This window comes from Echiichthys vipera, assembly GCF_963691815.1.
Source record: "Echiichthys vipera genome assembly, chromosome: 22".
In the NCBI taxonomy this organism is placed as follows: Eukaryota; Metazoa; Chordata; class Actinopteri; order Perciformes; family Trachinidae; genus Echiichthys; species Echiichthys vipera.
This window is the reverse complement of record NC_139847.1, coordinates 17,581,941-17,602,709: the sequence shown is the minus strand read 5'-3', so window position 1 is coordinate 17,602,709 and position 20,769 is coordinate 17,581,941. Positions and strand designations below refer to the sequence as shown.

Below are 20,769 nucleotides of genomic sequence, written 5' to 3'. Positions count from 1 at the left end.
GTAAAATTTTCCCTTGCGGGACAGATCAGTTTTTGTGTCTGCACACATTGGGCCTCATTTATCAATCTTGCGTGAAAACGGGTGAAGATCTGAACGCAGAATTGGTCGTATGGCAGGACCCACGTGTAATTTATGAAACATTCGTATCGGACCAATCTCAGCATACGAATGAGCGGGCCTTGATGAATGTGGTGGCTGAATTCGATCGTCATTAACATGTTACACCCATAAATATTTCTGGTTCGGAGGCCTCGTCCACTGAGGTCAAACATGCAGAGGAGACACACTGGTACAAAAAGAAACTTTTCCGACACACAGATCGGCATCCTGACATGCGAGATGGAGCAAAGATGTGCTTTTTGGCAGTCTTAAGAGTGGAATAAAAGGGGCCCATAAAGATGCTGCATGGAAAAGAATAACGGAGGCGGTCAACCCGAAGCAACGCATGCTATTCAGCACCCCTGCCGTGAAATGCACCCGCTCGCATTGTAGGTGATATTCTGGATCAGAAGGCTGTTGTTTCCATTTATATACAGGTAACCCACAACGGTCAGAACATTGGTTACTTACAGTCTTTAAACTATTTTAAAGAGTTAAAATCACAAAGTTGGATAATAGCAAACACAAAACAACACCTTTTTGTATGTTCTGTGGAAATATACTGCAGCCATAATTACAAAATGAATTAAATGGATCTTTTGAGCAAGTTGAATGTATTTGACTTAGCGTTTTCTAAATATAATTCCAGTTTTTCTTGCAAATAATATGTTCAAAAAAAGTGTGCTTTTAATTGGGTTACCTGTATATAAACTACTCCTATAGGTCGAAACAACAGCCTTCTGATCCAGAATATCACCTATAATGCGAGGGGGTGCACTTCACGGCAGGGGTGCTGAATACGGCACAACAACGGCGCTCTTGCTCTGTAGCGGGGTTTGCCAGCGGGGTTATTAGGTATACCGTTAGAGGATAACCTTTGTCATCTAGAAGAACCATACCAAGATGTTAATCATCTGATACCTTGTTTGATTTAATGCCATTTATCTACGGTAGCCACTAACCGAGGAGATGACTTTGGCTCTGCAGTGCGTCTTGCTGCAGTCGCGCGCCAACACATTCATTCATCTTCAACCGCTTGTCCCTGTCGGGGTCGCGGGGGGCTGGAGCCAAGCTGTTTTGAAATATAAAAGAATTGTGTGTGTCCCCCTGGCCACCACGTTTAGAAGCGAAAGCTTGGCATCATAAATCACCTGTACATTTATCGAGTGGTAGTTTTGGCGATTGATGAGTGCGTAATCATTCATGGATGGTGCCTTCAGACGCACATGAGTTCAATCAATTGCTCCAACCACAATTTTTATTTTTTTTATTTGTTTTAAGAATCGGTTTTGATCTGTTCTTAATATGAGACTGCTTATGCTTAATGACAGCTGAGGTTTGTTTATTATTTTCAGCCAGATTTTGCTGTGCTGCACCGCAAATACACAGGCTGAAATTTGCGTACACGATATCAGACCAGACGTGAGATTTGATCGTAGCTCCCGCTCACGTCCAAATTGATAAATGCCGAAACTTTGCCAGGAAATGGTCGTACGCACGTTGTCCTGCCATGAGGGCCATTGTGTGGTTACATCAAAGCTGCTCAGCCGGTTACATAGTAGAGTAAAAATCCATAATATAGAGCAAATTCCTACTGTCATATCGTCTATACTGTTTATACAGTTCCTTTTAACCAGTCATTTTCTAATGTTGCCAGTAAAACCTTAGCTTTGTTGTTCAGTATATTGAGTATCTTAATAGGAAAACAACTTGGGATGAATCAGTGAAACAGAGTGAAGAGCTGAGTCAGAGGAAATGGATTGTGACTCAAGTATGCATGAGTCACTGACAGTGATGATAGAAGAGAGAAGGCTCTCTCCACACTAGTAAAGGTCAGAACATTCACTGGCTGCTGCACTTGTCTACTTCATTTCTCTCTTGTGAACTTTGCTTTAACACTTTTTTTTCCATGGACAGTCCTCACAGGGAGGCCAGATGCAGAGAAAGTCAGAGAATGAGGAGAAACTAACTGTGAGGGATGGTTAATAGTCAGACTTGGTGTATAGTTTTAAATGCATTTTTGCTGCAAGAGTACGCAAAATTGATTATGTATTCACATTAAGTTGTCTGCTTCTCATGATTTCAATAACCTCTTTGAAAAAAATATGCCAATTGCATTGTCTGTACAAAAGGTCAGAAGATGAGTAAACTAAAGTCTGAGGGGCTTGGAGAAGTGTACTGTAGCAGAGATTAAACAGCTGTGATGAAAAATGTACACAACATAGCATCAGAAATAACACCCACTGTTCATAGAAAAACAACTGCAAACACATTCTTTATAAAATGTCTAACACATATAGTTTGAGGTTATATCACAACGTGAACAGTAGCCCCTTTAAATCAGAATGCCAAACAATGGGAATGTCAGCAGAGTGGTGAAGAGAAACTCTGCACATTCAACACTTTCACCTTGAAGTGTTAGTGAATGGGAGTGTGGACACATTTTGCATTTGTAACTTTGACCAACAAACACATTTTCAATAGATTCCATTCCATTTTTTTTCTTGACTTTCTGTTTAAATCCAAGCAGAAGGGATAGCAGAAAAGTGTTACCTTCAGCCCCAGGTTCAGGTCATCGGGGTCAAAAGGTTGTCAGAGGTGAAGGTCCAGGACGTGAGCCATAGGACAGGACAAGGGGTGGGACACACATTGGTGGAGGTCACAGAAAAACACAAAGACATGGCGGAAGGGAGAGGAAGGGGGGAGAGGGAAGCAGGAGGCACAACCCAGAAAAAATGAGGTGAGGTGGAAGGAGAGGAAGAAGGGGGCAGAAACAGGGAATGATGTCAAAAGATAATGTTTGAGAAGAAATGGAAGGACATGGTACCGAGAAAAGGTAAAAAGCAGAGGAGGAAATTGTGAGGGAAAGCTGCAGTTTTGAGGGCTTTGGGGGAGAGGCTGAGTCAATTCCTTAAAAAAAAAACTGAACCAAAATAAAAGGAATGAACCCATACCTTGGTCGTTTAACGTCAGATGCGCCAGACCTTGAAAGGGAAAAAACAGAAAAAAAGAACAGAAAGAGAAAGAAAAGAAGGTCATAAAAGGCACGGGAAGAAAAAAAGCATTGTCACAACGTTGGACTGCAGTTTGTGACAGACATCCTGGGGCAGACTTGGATGTCAGAGTTCAAATCAAAGGTCAAAAACGAGAAAGAGAGGGAGAGAGAGAGAGAGAGAGAGAGAGAGAGAGAGAGAGAGAGAGAGAGAGAGAGAGAGAGAGAGAGAGAGAGAGAGAATAGTAACAGAAAACAAGCAAACACTTCTTGAGTGAGGTGTGGGGGAATTAGAAAAAAAAAGCATTTTCATTTGGCGCAACCCCCGAAGGCTATTGCTCTCACAAATGCTTTTTTTTCCCACTGGAGTACTTATGGAACACACAGAACTGTTTGGCAGAAAAGGCTTGAACTGGATTGCTCATCTCCTACTGTACACAATTTTTTTTTAAAAGAGTTGGAGCCAGGTCTCACAAAGAGATGGTCAGAGATAAACCTGAAAAACGCTACAGGATAACATGTTTGTGTTGACTCTGTTCCAACACAGGTGTGCGCATCACAAAACCATCACAAAACATGTGTTTAGATTACTATTGGCTAAGGTGCACATGTCTTGCCAAAACTGCAGATCGACAGATGTAAATGAAAGGAGTAAATCCATAACAAAACCATTTTTGGAACATCTTTGGAAATATAAACAGAAAGGAGCGATCACCAAAATCCCTCCTGTTTCTGGTTAAACACACCAATCCAATCCAGTAGCAGCCAAATCATCTTCATGAAATACCAACCACGCTTTCAAAACTACCATTGAAAGAAGCAACAGGCCAAACAATTTCAACCTATCGAAGGCCATTCCTTAAACCAACTGGAATAAAAATATTAACAACAGTGCTAGGGGACCTGGCAGTCTCTGAGAGACTATTTTCATCGCAGAGAGTTTTTCTTGCATAATTGTGTGTGTTAACATGCGAAGTGCATGCATGTTAACACACACACACAATTCACTTTGTGAATATAAAAAAAAAGTTGAACAATGGTAAAGCAGCAGTGTTTATTACCACAATGACATAGGTATACTGTATAATAGGTCGTCCTGTATAAATACCAGCCTCCATATGGCACCTGTTTGGGAAGCCTACAGTGCAGGCGGTCATCAGGGAAAAATGCCTGACAGGAGGGAAAATAAAATAATATTTAAACATCATAGCTGGTAGTGGTCATGCACTGTAAACATCCATGAGCATGTCTTGTGGACAGAAGTAAAACCTAAAAAAGAGGAGACTAGGGCAAAAATGAAACACGGTCTTAACTATGGCCTATAGCAAAGGTTATTTCCAAATAAACTGAATGGCTAAAGCAAATTGGATTCAACCCGAGGCAGTACAGGAATTCAATAGCATTCAGTCTGTTGGACTAGAAGTCCCAAAACGTCAAATATTTTCAAGCCAACCTGTCTTTTCTTTGATCAATACCATTTCAAACATAAAAAATACATGCAAACACATGCAGTACCAGCAAACAGCTCATCAAATCAACATCACGGAAGTGCAGTGGTGCAGAAAGGCAGAAGTGCTTTACTTCTGTTTGGGATATCATCACTAACAGGAGTCCAACATGAACATGCAGTACATATTCTGCTATAAAAGCTATTTTCTGCCTATTTTCAGGAACTGAAAATATTCACATCACTGATGGCTGCAGTTAGGACTTGGCAATGTGGCCAACATCTTGCATACATATATATCTATATCTTTATCTATATATATTTGTTTTTATTTATATAAAAAGCCTTTTCTCTGGTATTTCAATAATTAAATGGTCTCTATGAAATAACCCAAAAATATCCTGAAAGCCTATTTTTGTACACTTCTGTGTCACTTAAATACTTTTTAGAAAATCCTTTTCTCATTCAAATATCTTTAAATGCATAATTAACATAATGTGCAAGGATCAGACCACAAAGCATTGTCCAAATGTTGGTTGTTTGACAGTGCAATAGAAACAATATATAAGAACCAGTTTTATTGTGTCAACTTGATGATATTGTCACACCACCTAACCTTAGCTGCAGTTTATGAATATGCATTAGCTATTAAACAGGTGAAGCATATTTCGATTTTTTTCCTTGAAGCTTGAGATTCACAGTTTGGTTCTGTATTGATCTACATATATGATGGACCTTCTTTTTTAACAACATGTATGTATTCTGCACCCACTGTTTCTGCAGCTGACTGGCAGGTGCAAAAAGGAGAGATAGTCAAAAGCAGCACTTCCAAAACACAAGCTTCCAAGCACAGCAAACGTGCCAGGGACTGTCTCTTCGAGGTCTTAGGATCGACATTTGGAATATGGACTGGCTAACTGAGGTGCTTGACAGCTAAGGTCACCTAATCATTCGGTTGCTGCAAGAAAAAGATAGTGTCTAATGTCTCAGAAATCAAATTAACACAACTGTGGTCTATCTGCAGTAAGAATGCAAAAAAACACATGTATGCCACCACCAGCGAGTCGGTGAATCAGAATGCAAAGACTACAGAAACTCAAATAAATGTTGACTTCAAGCTGTTGTCTTCTTTCTTAATAACATCTGTGATTCAGCGACAGAGGAAATGTACAGGCAGAGTGTTTTATTTATCTGGCTGCAGTCCGTTTCTTGCTGGCCCTTTGCAGGGAGTCCAATCATTCTCACTCCGCTTCCCTCTGTTTTTGTTCTCTTGCTCATAATCCATTAAGGAGATAAGGCGAAGGCTCCTGCAATGAAACAGAACGGTGCTGTCGCTGCATACATAATCATTCAAAAACCCCAGCCTCATCCAGCTCAGGCAGGCAAAAGAAAGTGGCACAATTTTATGTCAGAGTAAGACCAGAAAAGGTGAAGAAGAGGTGTAACAAAAGACATGCAGATGGGAAGATGGAGCAGTGGCAGCAAGTTGTCAAATGGCACCGCCAAAGCTAGGGTTAACTAGAGATTTACCGACAGTCTTGCAGTGCAATGGCAAAGAAAAGCCAAAAATAAATCAAAAGGAGCAATTAATTCCAAAGTATCATATCAGGAAATTAGAACACCGTGATTTGATCCGTGAAACATGCTAAACTTTAATTTTCGCAAAACAGGAGGACACAAAAGTCATGTGCACACTAACACACACAGCCAGTCACACACATTTTGTTTTCTTAGCAGAAGCACAGGATGCCAGACTCCTACCATGTCAGATTCTGATAACAGGATGTGATGGATATCACTTGCAAGGGGTTTGAGAGAGAGAAGAAGTACTCAAAATTGAAATTATTGACCACAGTAAGATATCCAAAAACAAGAGACATGAAGAGAAGCTCCATCTCTCTTAACTTCCAGTCTGCATCAGTATTGGAGCATAAATCAAATTACTACAGCCACAAGCAGCATTGTTTGCCACACATACTGGGAACGTGACACAATCCCAGCCCAAACTATCACTCTCCCCATCTCCTTGACATCTGATCATTTGATTACATCCTTAATTTTGCGTTGAGTACAGATGGGAGTGCCTAACGGAACCGGGGCCGATTGGTTGGTTATCATTGAGTGGCAGATGGAGCAGCTTCATAATTCTGCCATTAGGCGACATGCTTTCGTCTTTTCTGGCAAATTCCTTTTCCCCTGTTTGTCTTACCATTTTTCCATCTTTTCTATGCTCTTCGTTTCTACATCCCTCCATCAGCCAGCTGCAGCTGCCTCCTGCTCTCTACTTCCTCATCTGCCCCTTTCTTCTGCTCTGCTTTCAGGTTTGGTAAGCACAGGCCACTATTGTATTGCAAACTACTAATTTCATTCAAATGACTGGCTAAAACACCAGTGTGGGGGTGTACGGTATAAACGGTATAGATGGTAGGACAGTAGGAATTTGCACTATGTCATGGATTTTGACTCTACTTGTAATTAGCAGAGCAGCTCTCATATAACCACACAATGCACAAAGGCAAAACACAAACAGAGGGAATATTTAGTGGCCCTTTGAGTACCGTACCGGCGTTCTGAGAGAGACTTGCTCAACCTGCTTCCTGAAGGCACGCAGCCTCAACGCTTTGCGCGCTCCCGCTTAGTTCATCTTTGTGTGTGTGTTTACTCTGCAAGGAGTGTTATAGGGTTTGAAGCAAAAAAATTAATTGGTAAAGTAACTAGTAACTTAAGTTATCAGATAAATTTAGCCGAGTAAAAAGTACAATATTTCCTACTGAATTGTAGTGGATTAGAAGTATAAAGTAGCATGAAAAGGAAATAATTTATGTACAGTAATTGTACAGGAATTCAGAAGCATTCATATAGAAATTTTAAGATAAAATAATATACTGTGATATAATAACTCTACAGTCTGTGCTTCAAATGATGTTGTTATATAAACTTTAGACCATACCATACAGCCCTACACCAGTGTCACCAGATACTAAAGCTAGACCATAGACTGTTCATAAGAGATGGACGAAGCTACAGTTCCATCACCCGTTTTGAAACAAGGAAATTGGCATTTTGGCCGTCACCATCTTGTTCTTTCCAAATCGGACATGACCATATTTGGACAAGAGGGCGGGGCTAGGGAGGAGTTCTTGGCAGCTTTAGGCTGTGCTCAGTTGTGGTTTATATGACGAGTGATCTGGTGGACTATTGCCGTCGGGTAAGCAGGTAGCTTCAGTCGCTGACTCCGTTCACTGCAGTGACACAAAGCGGTGTGCAGTCTCCCTTAAGTGACTAACGATAGCTAGTGGTAGCTAGTTAGTTTTGTTAGCAAGGAGCAACCTAATGCTGAGCAAGACATTTTTAGCAACTACCATGTTAAAATTAACTTTAATGAAGAGAAAACACACTATGAAAGGATCAAAGTCCTGACACGTTAACAACTTTCACTCGACAACACCCAAAAAACAAATTCTCGCTTTTTAATGTACACAGTACCGTGTATATGTACCAATAAGCCTTTATCCTGTCACTTGCATAGCGACTTGTTATTAACAAGGAGGCCATGCCCCAAATCATCCCCTGCGTTATGGTCTATGATACTCTAAATGGGAGCATAATTAACAAAATGAACAAACAATGCAGGTTTAAGGCACTGCAGCCTTTGGTTTCACTTTTCAGACCGAGAAACTACATCCATCTTAATTATCCAGTATATGGCAAAGACAGGCAAAGTCAACTACACTTATGTACATGTATGTACATGAGTGCATATATACACCAGATTAATACTTTCATTTAACTAACTTTATGTATCAACCATCTACAAAGGATCACATGGCTAATACTGTGGTTTCTGGCATGTTTTTGTTTTGAAAGCAGCATTCAACAGGTACAGCATGTCCTTGAATGACCTTGTAAGACATGGCTTCGTCACATCATCCTACACACACACAAACAGATGTGCTGGGTCTCTAGACAGCAGCAGCAACAGACAATTGGACAGGACAGAGAAAAATGGAAGTCATCATCATTATTTCGACCCCTTTTCGCACTTCCTCTGACTTCCTCCATCCCCCGTTCATCAGATGGGCACATAGACTAAGTCAGAAGGAAGAATGTGTTTGCTTCCCAAGCCCCCTGTGGTGCAGGGATGGCATGTTAAATAGCATCATCATCCAAGGACTCTCACCAGCATATGGCCACCGCACTTCACGTGCCTCCTGAAGGTACATGCCATACTGACAGAACACCCTCTTAACTCCCACATCCTAAAATGGTAGTCAGTTAAAACATATTTTTTGACAACATACTGTAGCTTTTGATGACTTTAGTGGCAGTGAGCATTACCAAAAAGCAAGAACTATCGAAGTGTATTAAAGTCTTGAAGCATAAAATAAGGACAATAAATGGTTTTATGTGTAGCTTATTGCTGGGTGCACCCTTGGTACGAGATATAAAACCACACAATATCCAAAAGATTTGACGCATCCACAAATCAGTGGCTTTTACTAGGCCCGGGCACAGATAAAGTTTCATTGTGTAATCATTGCTGTATGTCTCCTATTGCCAAATAATGCAGACATGGCCCTCAAGGGCTCAGACACAAACCAGGGCAATTTGTAAAAACATCTGCTTTAAAGATGTGGGGGAAATGGTTCTGATTGAATGTGAATATTATTCATCTCAGTAGCCTGATCCATAATGCATAGTGCCTTTGCACAGCTTAGTAATATAGAAACTGTGGCAAAATTTAAAGTGTGTTAATAATGCATTGTTGCTATCTATTCTATGAGAAAGAGAGGAAGAGATAGCAGGAGGATAAGAATACCAGTACAATTTTGCAGAGTTATAGATTGATGTTAAAGGCTTCTATGTCTCACAATGTTTTAAATTATTAACACAGAGCTTGCCCCCTTTCAAAATGAAGAAACATGTTCTATACTTCATCATACATACTTCATAAAACATCGAGTGAAATCAAGTGAAAGTCTTGCATATTAGGTCTACAGCCACATACTGGCACTGAAGAGTCAGACTACTGTGAATTTAATAAAGGATAAAAGTCTGCATTCACATACACGGATACAAAGAAAAAGGCAGTCTCTTTTATCTCATGAAGCCAAAGCTCTGTGTGTGTTTCACTAAGTCAAAATGTGCATGCTCTGCTCCGACTGGACAGTAGTGCTCTGGGGTAGCCATCATACTACACACAAGGAAATGGTTGATTTGTGGTTGGGCAGTAACCAGTAAGTAAAGAACTAACATTTGTGGTTTAAATACAACAGTGGTACCTGAGCTTCCAAGACCGACTGTAAAGTTGAGGTTCTCTCACCTCTCCCCTGTATTGCGGCCGGCTGCCTTTTATATATCTTTAGCTCAGTGGGTAGTGTCAGGCTGCAACGTGAGTTCTCATTCAAAAGCAGCCTACACCCTGCCTCATAATTTGTGGAACATGCTGTATAATGCTGAGAAGGGTTTGGGGTAGCTCAGTCCATAGGTGACTTGGCTGGGAACCGGCGGGTTGATGGTTCGAGTCCCTGTGTGGACCATGAATGGAGTGTGGGCTGGTGGCTGGAGACGTGTTAGTTCATCTCCTTGGCACTGCCGAGGTTCTGTTGAGCAAGGCACCGAACCCCCAACTGCTCTCGGCAAAATGAAAAAAAATAATAGGGTGAAAACTGAATTTTCCCATTGCTGGACAAATTAAGGAATCCTTCTTCTTGCCCACTGCTCTGTGTAACATTAAAATGCCTTATTAATGTTTCAGTCAGGGATAAAGCCGTGTCAATGACCTGACACCTACACTGACTGGCCCTCAATGAAATGGCTACACGTACACGCCAAAAGCTTTGACTCTTGTCTTCTAAAGTCAGTTCCCTCTGTCCCACATTTACAACTTTTCTTCTCAACACTTCAGGTTAGTGGCATGACTCTCTGACACACAAAACAAACCAGCACACACAAACACTTATTACGTGACTTGCAAGAAGAGTTAGAAACAGGGAAACAAATGATTGACAAAGTAAAGACTTGGACACAACATCTAGTGACCTACAGGTTATTATGGGGTACTAAAGACTAGGTTACACTAGATTTAGGGAGATATAATACCTTTATATTGGCTGCATCATTTAGCTATTTTGGCTTTTTTAAATGGATAGAGTACAGGATCCATTAGATATTACAGTAGTGGTACTACACAGATTCCGCTCGACAAATCTGTCCTGCTATAGCACCAAAAACCATCTATCTTGGATGTTATATACCACTGCCCTAATATAATTTCCTTGCAACTAAATCTGACATATTTAAGCAACGCACAAATAACACACAAATACACACACACACACACACACACACACACACACACACACAAGCATACGTAATAAACTACAACCACAATTCCAGTGAAGTTTGGACGTTGTGTAATGTGTATATGAAAACAGAATACAATGATTTGCATCCTTTTCAACATATGTTCAATGAGATACACTAGACAATATGTTTAATGTCCAAACAGATAAACTTTGTTGTTTTTTGCAAATATTCACTCATTTTTAATTTGATGCCTTCAACATGTTCCAAAAAAGCTAAGACGGGCAACAAAAGACTGTGAAAGTTGAGGAATGCTCAAAAAACACCTGTTCTGAACATTCCAAAGGTGAACAGGTTCATTGAAAATAGGCGAGTGTCATGATTGGGTACAAAAGGATCATCAACGAAAGGCTCAGTCATTCACAAGCAAGGATGGAAGAGGGTCACCACTTTGTGAACAACTCGTGAGCAAATAGTCCAACAGATTAAGAACAATATTTCTAAACATACAACTGCAAATAATTTAGGGATTTCATCATCTATAGTCCATAATGTTAAAAGACTCTGCACGTAAAAACAGCAAGGCTGAAAAGCAACACTGAATCCCTGTGACCTTCCATCCCTCAGACGGAATTGCATTAAAAAACAACATCATTCTGTAAAGGATATTATCACGTGGGCTCAGGAACACTTCGGAAAACAATTGTCAGTTAACACAGTTCGAGTTCAAGTGTAAGTTAATCTGAAATGAATATATTGGCTTCGTAGTAAAAGAGTTCAGGTACTAGACGAGCCTGCCCGCAGTCCAGACCTGTCTCCCAAAGGCTTATTGAGTGTTGTTAAAAGGAAAGGAGATGAAACACTGTGGTAAATACACAAGAAAGTTTATCAGTTTGGACATTCAATATCTTGTCTTTGTAATGTATTCAATTGGACATAGGTTGAAAGGGATTTGCAAGTCACTGTATTCTGTTTTAACTTACGTTTTACACAATGTCCCAACTTCAATGGAATTGGGGTTGCATGTAGGATTCATAGCATGTAAGGGAATGCAACAAATAAACCAAGAATTCTAAAAACATCTTTATTTATCAGTTTGGTGTTTTGGTTCCTGGCAGAATGCGCTAGATTCCCAAGGTATCTGAATAAAAAATGTCCTCCTTTTACAACAATTCAGAATTCTTGTGTTTGTATGTGTGTGTGTGTGTGTGTGTGTGTGTGTGTGTGTGTGTGTGTGTGTGTGTGTGTGTGTGTGTGTGTGTGTGTGTGTGTGTGTGTGTGTGTGTGCATTTGATTTCCTTGAAAATACCACAGGGAACTGTTGACCTCAGGCGAGGCACTTAAGCTGAGCGAGTGAAGCATTAAATCTTTATGGTCACTTTCCACTTTACACAGCAGCAACAGCCATCATCTGTCAGGAGCAATGCACTAAGTTGTTTGGAAGCCTGTCAAATGACATGATTTACTATTCAAAGTTACAATTAGACAGGGCCACACTACATAATTAAAATTGCACACGCAATCGTTGCAGAAAGAATATTTAAACCAATGCTGCCATGACAGATAACTCATAACAGTCTTAGATTTTGGCTCCAACTTTGGTGCCATTGCTTTGGTGTTTTAGAATATATTTAAACCCTGTCCTAATAAACTACACTATGAAGATATAAACATAAATATTTCATACTAAATTGATGATGCATCATTTTTATTCAGCAAGGGCTTACCCATATTGTAAACACTTTATGTGTTTATTGGCTTAATAATTGTCTATTCTGTACGTGGGGAGATCTTGGTTAAGTCGAACAAGGGAAAATATCTCAGAGAGATATTATGCTCTCCCACATCTCCTAATTACTTGCATAACACTGAATGAATCACTTTGACTTGCACATTTTGTTTATTAAAACACAGCTAATATGTCATGGGATGCGTCTGGAAAAATAAATCAAGAGTCTTGGTGATTGGTGACAGTTGCTGTTCCATCTTAATTAAACAGTTCATAAATAAATAGGACCTCCATATGTCGAGCTGGAGAAATTTGACTCATTTCATGTTTCAAGCACACACAGAAGGGATGTTTATGATTTCTTCACTTATGCTAATTTACACAAGACTAAAGATACTCAAAGGAGCGTCAATGTTTTTCTAGCTCTTACATAAAAACCCGCTGCATTCACTTCAAAAGGACACTGAAAGCAAAATGTGTAATATGCAAAAACAACATACAGTAGCATCCACATGTTTCCTAAATTTCCAGTTCCATTGTTTGTATGTTTTCCAGTTACAAAATAATTTGGAGTTTATGGCCTGGAAGAACCATGGTGGGTCTTTTTTGTGAAAACCAATGACTTCGGTCTGACCTCTATTTTCCTTTCATTTATGAGGTCAAAACTAATCAGTCCTCACTGAGGTCCAGTGTTCTCTCTCATAGTATCCATCTGTCCTTCCTTTTTCTCTTCTTAATCTTTAACTGCCAGTGCTGCAGATGCATCCTACAACTATTCCCAACTCCATCCGCCCGCCTTCCACAGTCAATTTCAATGGAATGAATGCCCTTGATTGCCACTTCTGGACCCTACTCATTAGAGTAGCTAAAGTGGGCAACAAAATGCATGCTATCCTTTACAGTTGTTATTTTGTCCTCGGATGTTGGAAGCTGTAATTGTAACGTCAGATGTGAAAAAGAACAGAAGCATTGATAAAAGGAAGGAAGCCAGTCCTCAAGCAAATGAATAGCGCATGCACACCCCACCACACACCTCACCCCTCTTGAAAATACACCAACCCTCCCATACATAAACTAACCAAAGCTTCTAGCATCAAGTCCTTGCTTTGTCTTGTGCTCCTTTTGCTCTTGCATTTTTTTAGTCTGATCATGTAGTCTCAGTAAAACTAAAACCACTTATTAGTTGTTTGTATCAGGTATAAATATTTACAAATATGGGCGATCATTCCATAAAAGAAGTGAAAAAAAAGGATAATTCCTTCAATAAAAATGAAAGTGCTCAAACTCAAAGAATATTAAATGACTTGAACAGGCTGTTGTTGCTTTTTTATATATCATTGTCGTCTCTATCACAAAAGTAAACCCATGTCAATGAGATAAATTAAAAACAACAAAATCCCCTGGTCCTCTGAGCCATGGAAGCTCAAGTCACGGCAAAGTAATCTACAGGGACATTAGTGCAAAATAGCACCTTGCCCTGAGCGTTTGTTGATGTTTAATGTTTCATTTTGACAATTCTCGCCCTTCAGCCAGCGTTTAGAGCACACATCCTGTTCTCCTCCACTAACAGCACTGCAGTGAACTGTAGTTTCATGTTAGGAAAAAAAGGAAAATCATAATGACTTTTCCTGGAAATGTGGCTTCCCGTGAGGTTTTGACAGGGCAACTCCCTGCCTTGTATCTGGGGGTGGGTCTCAGCAGGTAACTACAACAACATCCCATAATGGAAAATTAATGTCTTCCAACTGAGACAATGTGCTAACTACATTTAGCTCATTGGGCCGGGTAAACACCATTAGACCATGGAATCTGCAGTTCTCCTAGAAGTTCAGTCATTTGAGAGAGAGTTGGATAATTATGGCAAAATTGATGTAAATTATGTTACAAATGTATTCATAATTCAGGAGTCGATTGAAAAGTCCCAACTGGTGTATCCTCCATACTCACAACAGTAATTTAGTGGTGTGTTTCTTCGCTGCACAATGGTGAATATAACGGTTCTGAGAAAGAAAAAAAAATACTCTGCTATGATTAATATTTTGTTTAACATAGATTTCCCACAAAAAAAAAAAAAATCAGCAATGGAGCTGGAAAGCAAATCTCCTGTTACTCTAAATGAGGAATTCTGCATCTGGCGTCGTCAGACGCTCCACTCTGCAGTTACGGTTTTCTTCTTCTTCTGGATTTCTGGCAGACTAGGGGCCTCATTTATCAATCTTGCGTGAAAACGGGCGCACTGAGCGCAGAATTGGTCGTACTACAGGACCCACGTGTGATTTATGCAACATTTGTATCTGATCAATCTCAGCGTACGAATGAGCGGGCCTTGATAAATGCAGCGGCTGAATTCGATCGTCATTAACATGTTATGCCCTTAAATATTCCTGGTTCGGAGGCCTCGCCCGTTGAGGTCAAACATGCAGAGGAGAAACGCTGGTACAAAAAGAAACTTTTTTCCGACACACAGATCGGCATCCTGACATCCGACATGGAGCAAAATAAAGATGTGCTTTTTGGCAGTCTTAAGAGTGGAATAAAAGGGGCCCATAAAAACGCTGTATGGAAAAGAATAACGGAGGCCGTCAACCCGAAGCAGTGCTCCACTGTGACCCGTGTGCGTGTGTGTATGCATTTTCTATGCATCTTCTTAAACTGCCTACATAGTGTTCCTGTCTTATCTGTCACTCTGTTGCTGTTCAGTCACTTACATATTGATACAGCCTCCAAGAAGTAAAATCAGCAAATAGCTGATAGTGTTTTAAGCAACTTTTAACAGTTTATGTTGTTTGTTATCTTGTTAGCTTGTAACTGTTAGTATGTACCAATGACGTACCAACTAAAACTTGCCCGGAATACCCTTGAATTTCAAATTGCAGAGAAGTCTCCTCTTTCATGTGAAAATAGTGACATAATTTGTTCAGATACAATTAACGATGCCAGACATTTTAAAGTACAGAAACTGAGTGGTTGAAGAATATTTTAGTCTACACTACCGTTCAAAAGTTTGGGGTCACTTAGAAATTTCCTTATTTTTGAAAGAAAAGCACTGTTTTTTTAAACAGTGCTTTAAACTAATCTAAGTTTAAACTAATCTATACATTGCTAATGTGGTAAATGACTATTCTAGATGCAAATGTCTGTTTTTTGGTGCAATATCTACATAGGTGTATAGAGGCCCATTTCCAGCAACTATCACTCCAGTGTTCTAATGGTACAATGTGTTTGCTCATTGGGTCAGAAGGCTAATGGATGATTAGAAAACCCTTGTGCAATTATGTTAGCACAGCTGAAAACAGTTTAGCTTGTTAGAGAAGCTATAAAACTGACCTTCCTTTGGGCTAGTTGAGTATCTGGAGCATCACATTTGTGGGGATGATTAAACGCTCAAAATGGCCAGAAAAAGAGAACTTTCATGTGAAACTCGAAAATCTATTCTTGTTCTTAGAAATGAAGGCTATTCCATGCGAGAAATTGCCAAGAAACTGAAGATTTCCTACAATGGTGTGTACTACTCCCTTCAGAGAACAGCACAAACAGGCTCTAACCAGAGTAGAAAGAGAAGTTGGAGGCCCCGCTCCACAACTCAGCAAGAAGAAAAGTACATTAGAGTCTCTAGTTTGAGAAATAGACGCCTCACAGGTCCTCAACTGGCAGCTTCATTAAATAGTACCCGCAAAACGCCAGTGTCAACATCTACAGTGAAGAGGCGACTCCGGGATGCTGGCCTTCAGCGCAGAGTGGCAAAGAAAAAGCCATATCTGAGACTGGCCAATAAAAGAAAAAGATCAATATGGGCAAAAGAACAGACATTGGACAGAGGAAGATTGGAAAAAAGTGTTATGGACGGGGAATCGAAGTTTGAGGTGTTTGGATCACACAGAAGAACATTTGTGAGACGCAGAACAACTGAAAAGATGCTGGAAGAGTGCCTGACGCCATCTGTCAAGCATGGTGGGGGTAACATGATGGTCTGGGGTTGCTTTGGTGCTGGTAAGGTGGGAGATTTGTTCAGGGTTAAAGGGGTTCTGAATAAGGAAGGCTATCACTCCATTATGCAACGCCATGCCATACCCTGTGGACAGCGCTTGATTGGAGCCAATTTCATCCTACAACAGGACAATGACCCAAAGCACACCTCCAAGTTGTGCAAGAACTATTTAGAGAAGAAGCAGGCAGCTGGTATTCTATCTGTAATGGAGTGGCCAGCGCAGTCACCAGATCTAAACCCCATTGAGCTGTTGTGGGAGCAGCTTGACCGTATGGTACGCAAGAAGTGCCCATCCAGCCAATCCAACTTGTGGGAGGGGCTTCTAGAAGCATGGGGTGAAATTTCTCCTGATTACCTCAACAAATTAACAGCTAGAATGCCCAATGCCTGCAATGCTGTAATTGCTGCAAATGGAGGATTCTTTGACGAAAGCAAAGTTTGAAGGAAAAAAAATATTATTTCTAACCTTGTCAATGTCTTGCCTATATTTTCTATTCATTTTACAACTCATGGTGGTAAATAAGTGTGACTTTTCATGGAAAACACAAAATTTTCTGGGTGACCCCAAACTTTTGAACGGTAGTGTATATTTTTAATATTGCTCCCAAGTTTAGTGTATGGTTTGTGTGGTGTATGGAAAAATACATTTAAATAAAATACTTTACATATTTTAGTCTAATAATCAGCTTTAATCTCTTTGTCTTTGACACATGACCGTAAAATAGGCCACTTCAACCATTGTCATGAAATTAAAGACTGAAGAGCATCTTTTAGGTAAACCTTCACCAGGAGCATTTTTTTTTAATTTGCCATGCGAGTGTACGTGTGCTCATCCCATGGAAAATGTCAAAAGGAAAATGCCGTAAAAAGTTGGTAAGAAATAAGAAGAATTACTTTATTTTTATCCCACACGGGGAAATTCAATTTTCACTCTTATTATCATACATGTTACACACACAGGCCCGAAATACACACATGCACAACCAGGACCTATACATGCAATTGAGGAGAGATGTTAGAGCGAGGGGGCTGCCAGTGACCAGCGCCCCGAGCAGTTGGGGGTTCGGTGCCTTGCTCAACAGCACCTTGGCAGTGCCCAGGAGATGAACTTGCACCTCTCCAGCCACCAGTCCACGCTCCATATATGGTCCACACAGGCACTTGAACCAGCGACCCTACGGTTCCCAGCCAAGTCACCTATGGACTGAGCTACTGCCGCCCCAAATGAGGAGTGGTCTTAATATGAAAGTAAAAATAACGCATAGACTGTTACTTTTTGTCCAGCCATCTCTTTTGGAAGCACAAAAGTATCTTGTTTAGTTTCAACCACTGAGCAAAAAGCCCGGCTGCTTGCTTTCATCTCACCAAACTCTAATTAGGCAAACTGCACAAATACCAGTGAGCGAGAAGTCCTCTGCATATTCAAACAAAAGGGCTTCTGAGTTTGAGCGAGCAGAAGGAGCTAAAAAGAGGGAGAATGAAAAGAGAGAGAGAGCTGATCACAAGAAAATTAAATGGCACTGAACCTTGTAAACAAATATTTCAACAATGTTAAACACAATGTAGGAGACGTCTGGTGCCGCTGTGCTGTGAAATAGCCCAGCTCTGTTTGGAATCAGTTTTCACGTATGAGGGGCGCTGAGAAAAACCTCAACCAAAGAGACAAAAAGGAAACAAAAAACATTATTATTACCAAGTATGTGTGTATTTGTGAAGGGGTTTAGGTTAAAAAATGTTAATATGAAGTGTTTTAATCTAAAAAGTTACACTTAACATGTTAAGGAGAACCCATATTTCTACTCATCAGCCTACCTGCCTGGGAATACCTTTATTAATAATTGTTCATTTTAGCTATGCGGAGCGTTCCACCTTGAAATGTCAGCTATATTCCCTGAAACATATGAGATACTACAGTTGGCCCAAGAACGTTGAGGTGAAAGAGAAAAGATGGACACCAATCCTTGTGTTTCCCCTCAACACCGGAGAATTGCTTTATTCCCAAGTTGTGTTTCTCTTGAAAGTAACATATCACTTTTGAGGCCTTCAATGGACACATGCATGAGATGCTGCAGCCCAACCCTTGTTGGCATGGAAACTGGCTCCAGTATATTTTCTAATATACGATGGCCATACTGGTTTAGTCACATTCTGTTTCACATTCCTTAGCTCTCTCCGTCTATCTTCCACTGTCATCTATTGATTATGTCTTCTATTTACTCTATTTTTTTCCTTTTTCTGCCTGGCTTTATATTACTTTCACCCTATTTCCTTACCTCCATCATCCCCTCTTCTTTTGTCTCTTTTTTTTTAATTTGACCTTACTATAGAGCTCACTTTTCCCTGTCGGTGTGTCTTTCTTTGCAAGCAATTAAGATTGCCATTCTGTGTTTTTATCCCATTAGCCACTTAAATACATAACACTCAACTCTAAAAAAAAACAGGGGGATTTGCATTTGAATAAGGTTATGAAAACGGAATAAAATAATTCAGTAATTATAGTAAGGTTTAATTTGAATCAGTAATAATATTCCTAGTTCATTGCTCACAGAGGTAAACTTAGCAGAGATTGCAAGTATAGGGCGTTGGATAAACCTTACCCTTTCATAAATCCTCCCACTGCTGCATAACTGCCTTTTGGGGGTAAATCCTTTTATAGAGTCAGGAATCCTATAGCACATTAAGTCCACCTTGCCAAAGCTGTATTGTTTAACTGTAAGCATTTGATTATACATAATAACACTGATGAAGTGCGGACGAGTGGAACGAACACAGACCTGCATTAATTAGCAATTCATTACATTACAATCATCACAAACAGGGGAATCGAAATAGGAGTATTAGGTAGGCTATAGACCAGACAGAGTACAGTACTATATGTTTTTAGCATTTTGGCAGATCAAATATAGTAAAATAGAGATATGAAAACTCATCACATCATCATATAAATTTCTCTGGCACCGGCTATCTAGAATGACAAGAAAAACTGATTAGAGCAGATTACCCTGAGAAGCTCTCTGGAGATCAACACAAGCCTCAGGTGCAAGAAGTCTATGTTATCTCAGCCACACCTGATGTGTGTTTGCATGTGCAAAGTGTACTTTTGCCAATGCCCTTGGGACTTTGGTGCTGTACGCAGAGTAAATATTGTCATCGCGACTGCCGCCAAAACCCTCGCCACCGCTGCTGTTTTGGCTAGCACTCATACAGTGTAGGATTGCTTAATCGGATAGGGCCGTTATGCTAGGCTCCACTGATCCCATCTGTCACGACTTCATCCTCAGATCTGCCGTGCTGTTTCGAGCTCCACGACAGCTCTTTAAGAAAACCACTCAATCTGTTGTCTGGGCTATTTTTGCATCCTTTGCATTTTATTTCTCCCAAAAAGGAGAAAACAAGGGAAGCATAGAGCTGCAGGTAGCTTGACACAAAGCAATATATTCAGGAGATGGGGAGCCTGACCTCCCTGATATGCGATCCCGCCCTCTACCATCCTCCACTCACTACCTCCACCTCCTCAGAGGGATCTGGCGATAGCTCAGAGGGGCTTGGTGCTTCCTGAGTCACCAGCTACTTGGCACTCAATGCCCTTATCCCCTCTGTGGCAGCCGTTCCTAGCAGTGTGTCTGCAGCTGAAAACCAGTTGCCTCTGGATCAGCTCATCCCCAGGGGGCCCATAGGAAACTGGATTAGTGGCTAAGAACTCAAATGAGAAAAAGACCCCTGAATCTGGTCCCTCTGTCCCTTACTGTGTGTAATGGCAGGGGGTCATTGCTTGTTCACCAGTTAACAAGTTAAAGAGGGCAGATAAGTCACTTATGGCAGAAGCTGATTCCAAGGGATTTTTAAATCACAGTTGTTAGGCTCAGATATTAGCCTGGAGTTGGTTTGGTTGGCTTCCAGAAAAAAAATATTTGTTCAAAAAAGCTTAAGAAAATTGCTATATTGTACATCCAGTGTCTGTTTTGTAATATAGCCTTTAGAAATATAACAGTTTTTAGCATGAACAGTGAGCGTCAGTCTGACTTAAACAGAAAACTAAGAGAAGTTGAAAAAAAAAAGAAGAATAAATGGAATGTCTAAGTATCAGCGCCACTCTTTGATATAAGCACAGTTTCTTTGCAGTGTAAAAGCACCAAAGCCATGACTGGTTAGCACCAAAGATATCATGAAAATCTAAGAAAAAACAAGCTTCCTGAGGATTACCGCTC

The 20,769-nt window shown here is 40.4% G+C and overlaps 1 protein-coding gene across 1 annotated transcript in view; it reads right to left on the bottom strand.

Annotated features, from left to right (window-relative positions):
• Nucleotides 1-20,769, bottom strand: part of nrxn2b (neurexin 2b) — a gene marked incomplete at both ends in the record, with an annotated part of 653,173 nt that overhangs the window by 543,710 nt on the left and 88,694 nt on the right. The window contains one exon of the mRNA XM_083937460.1: nt 3,054-3,101. Within this exon, the coding sequence (XP_083793586.1) occupies nt 3,054-3,101 (48 nt within the window). The remainder of the gene's footprint in view (nt 1-3,053; nt 3,102-20,769) is intronic.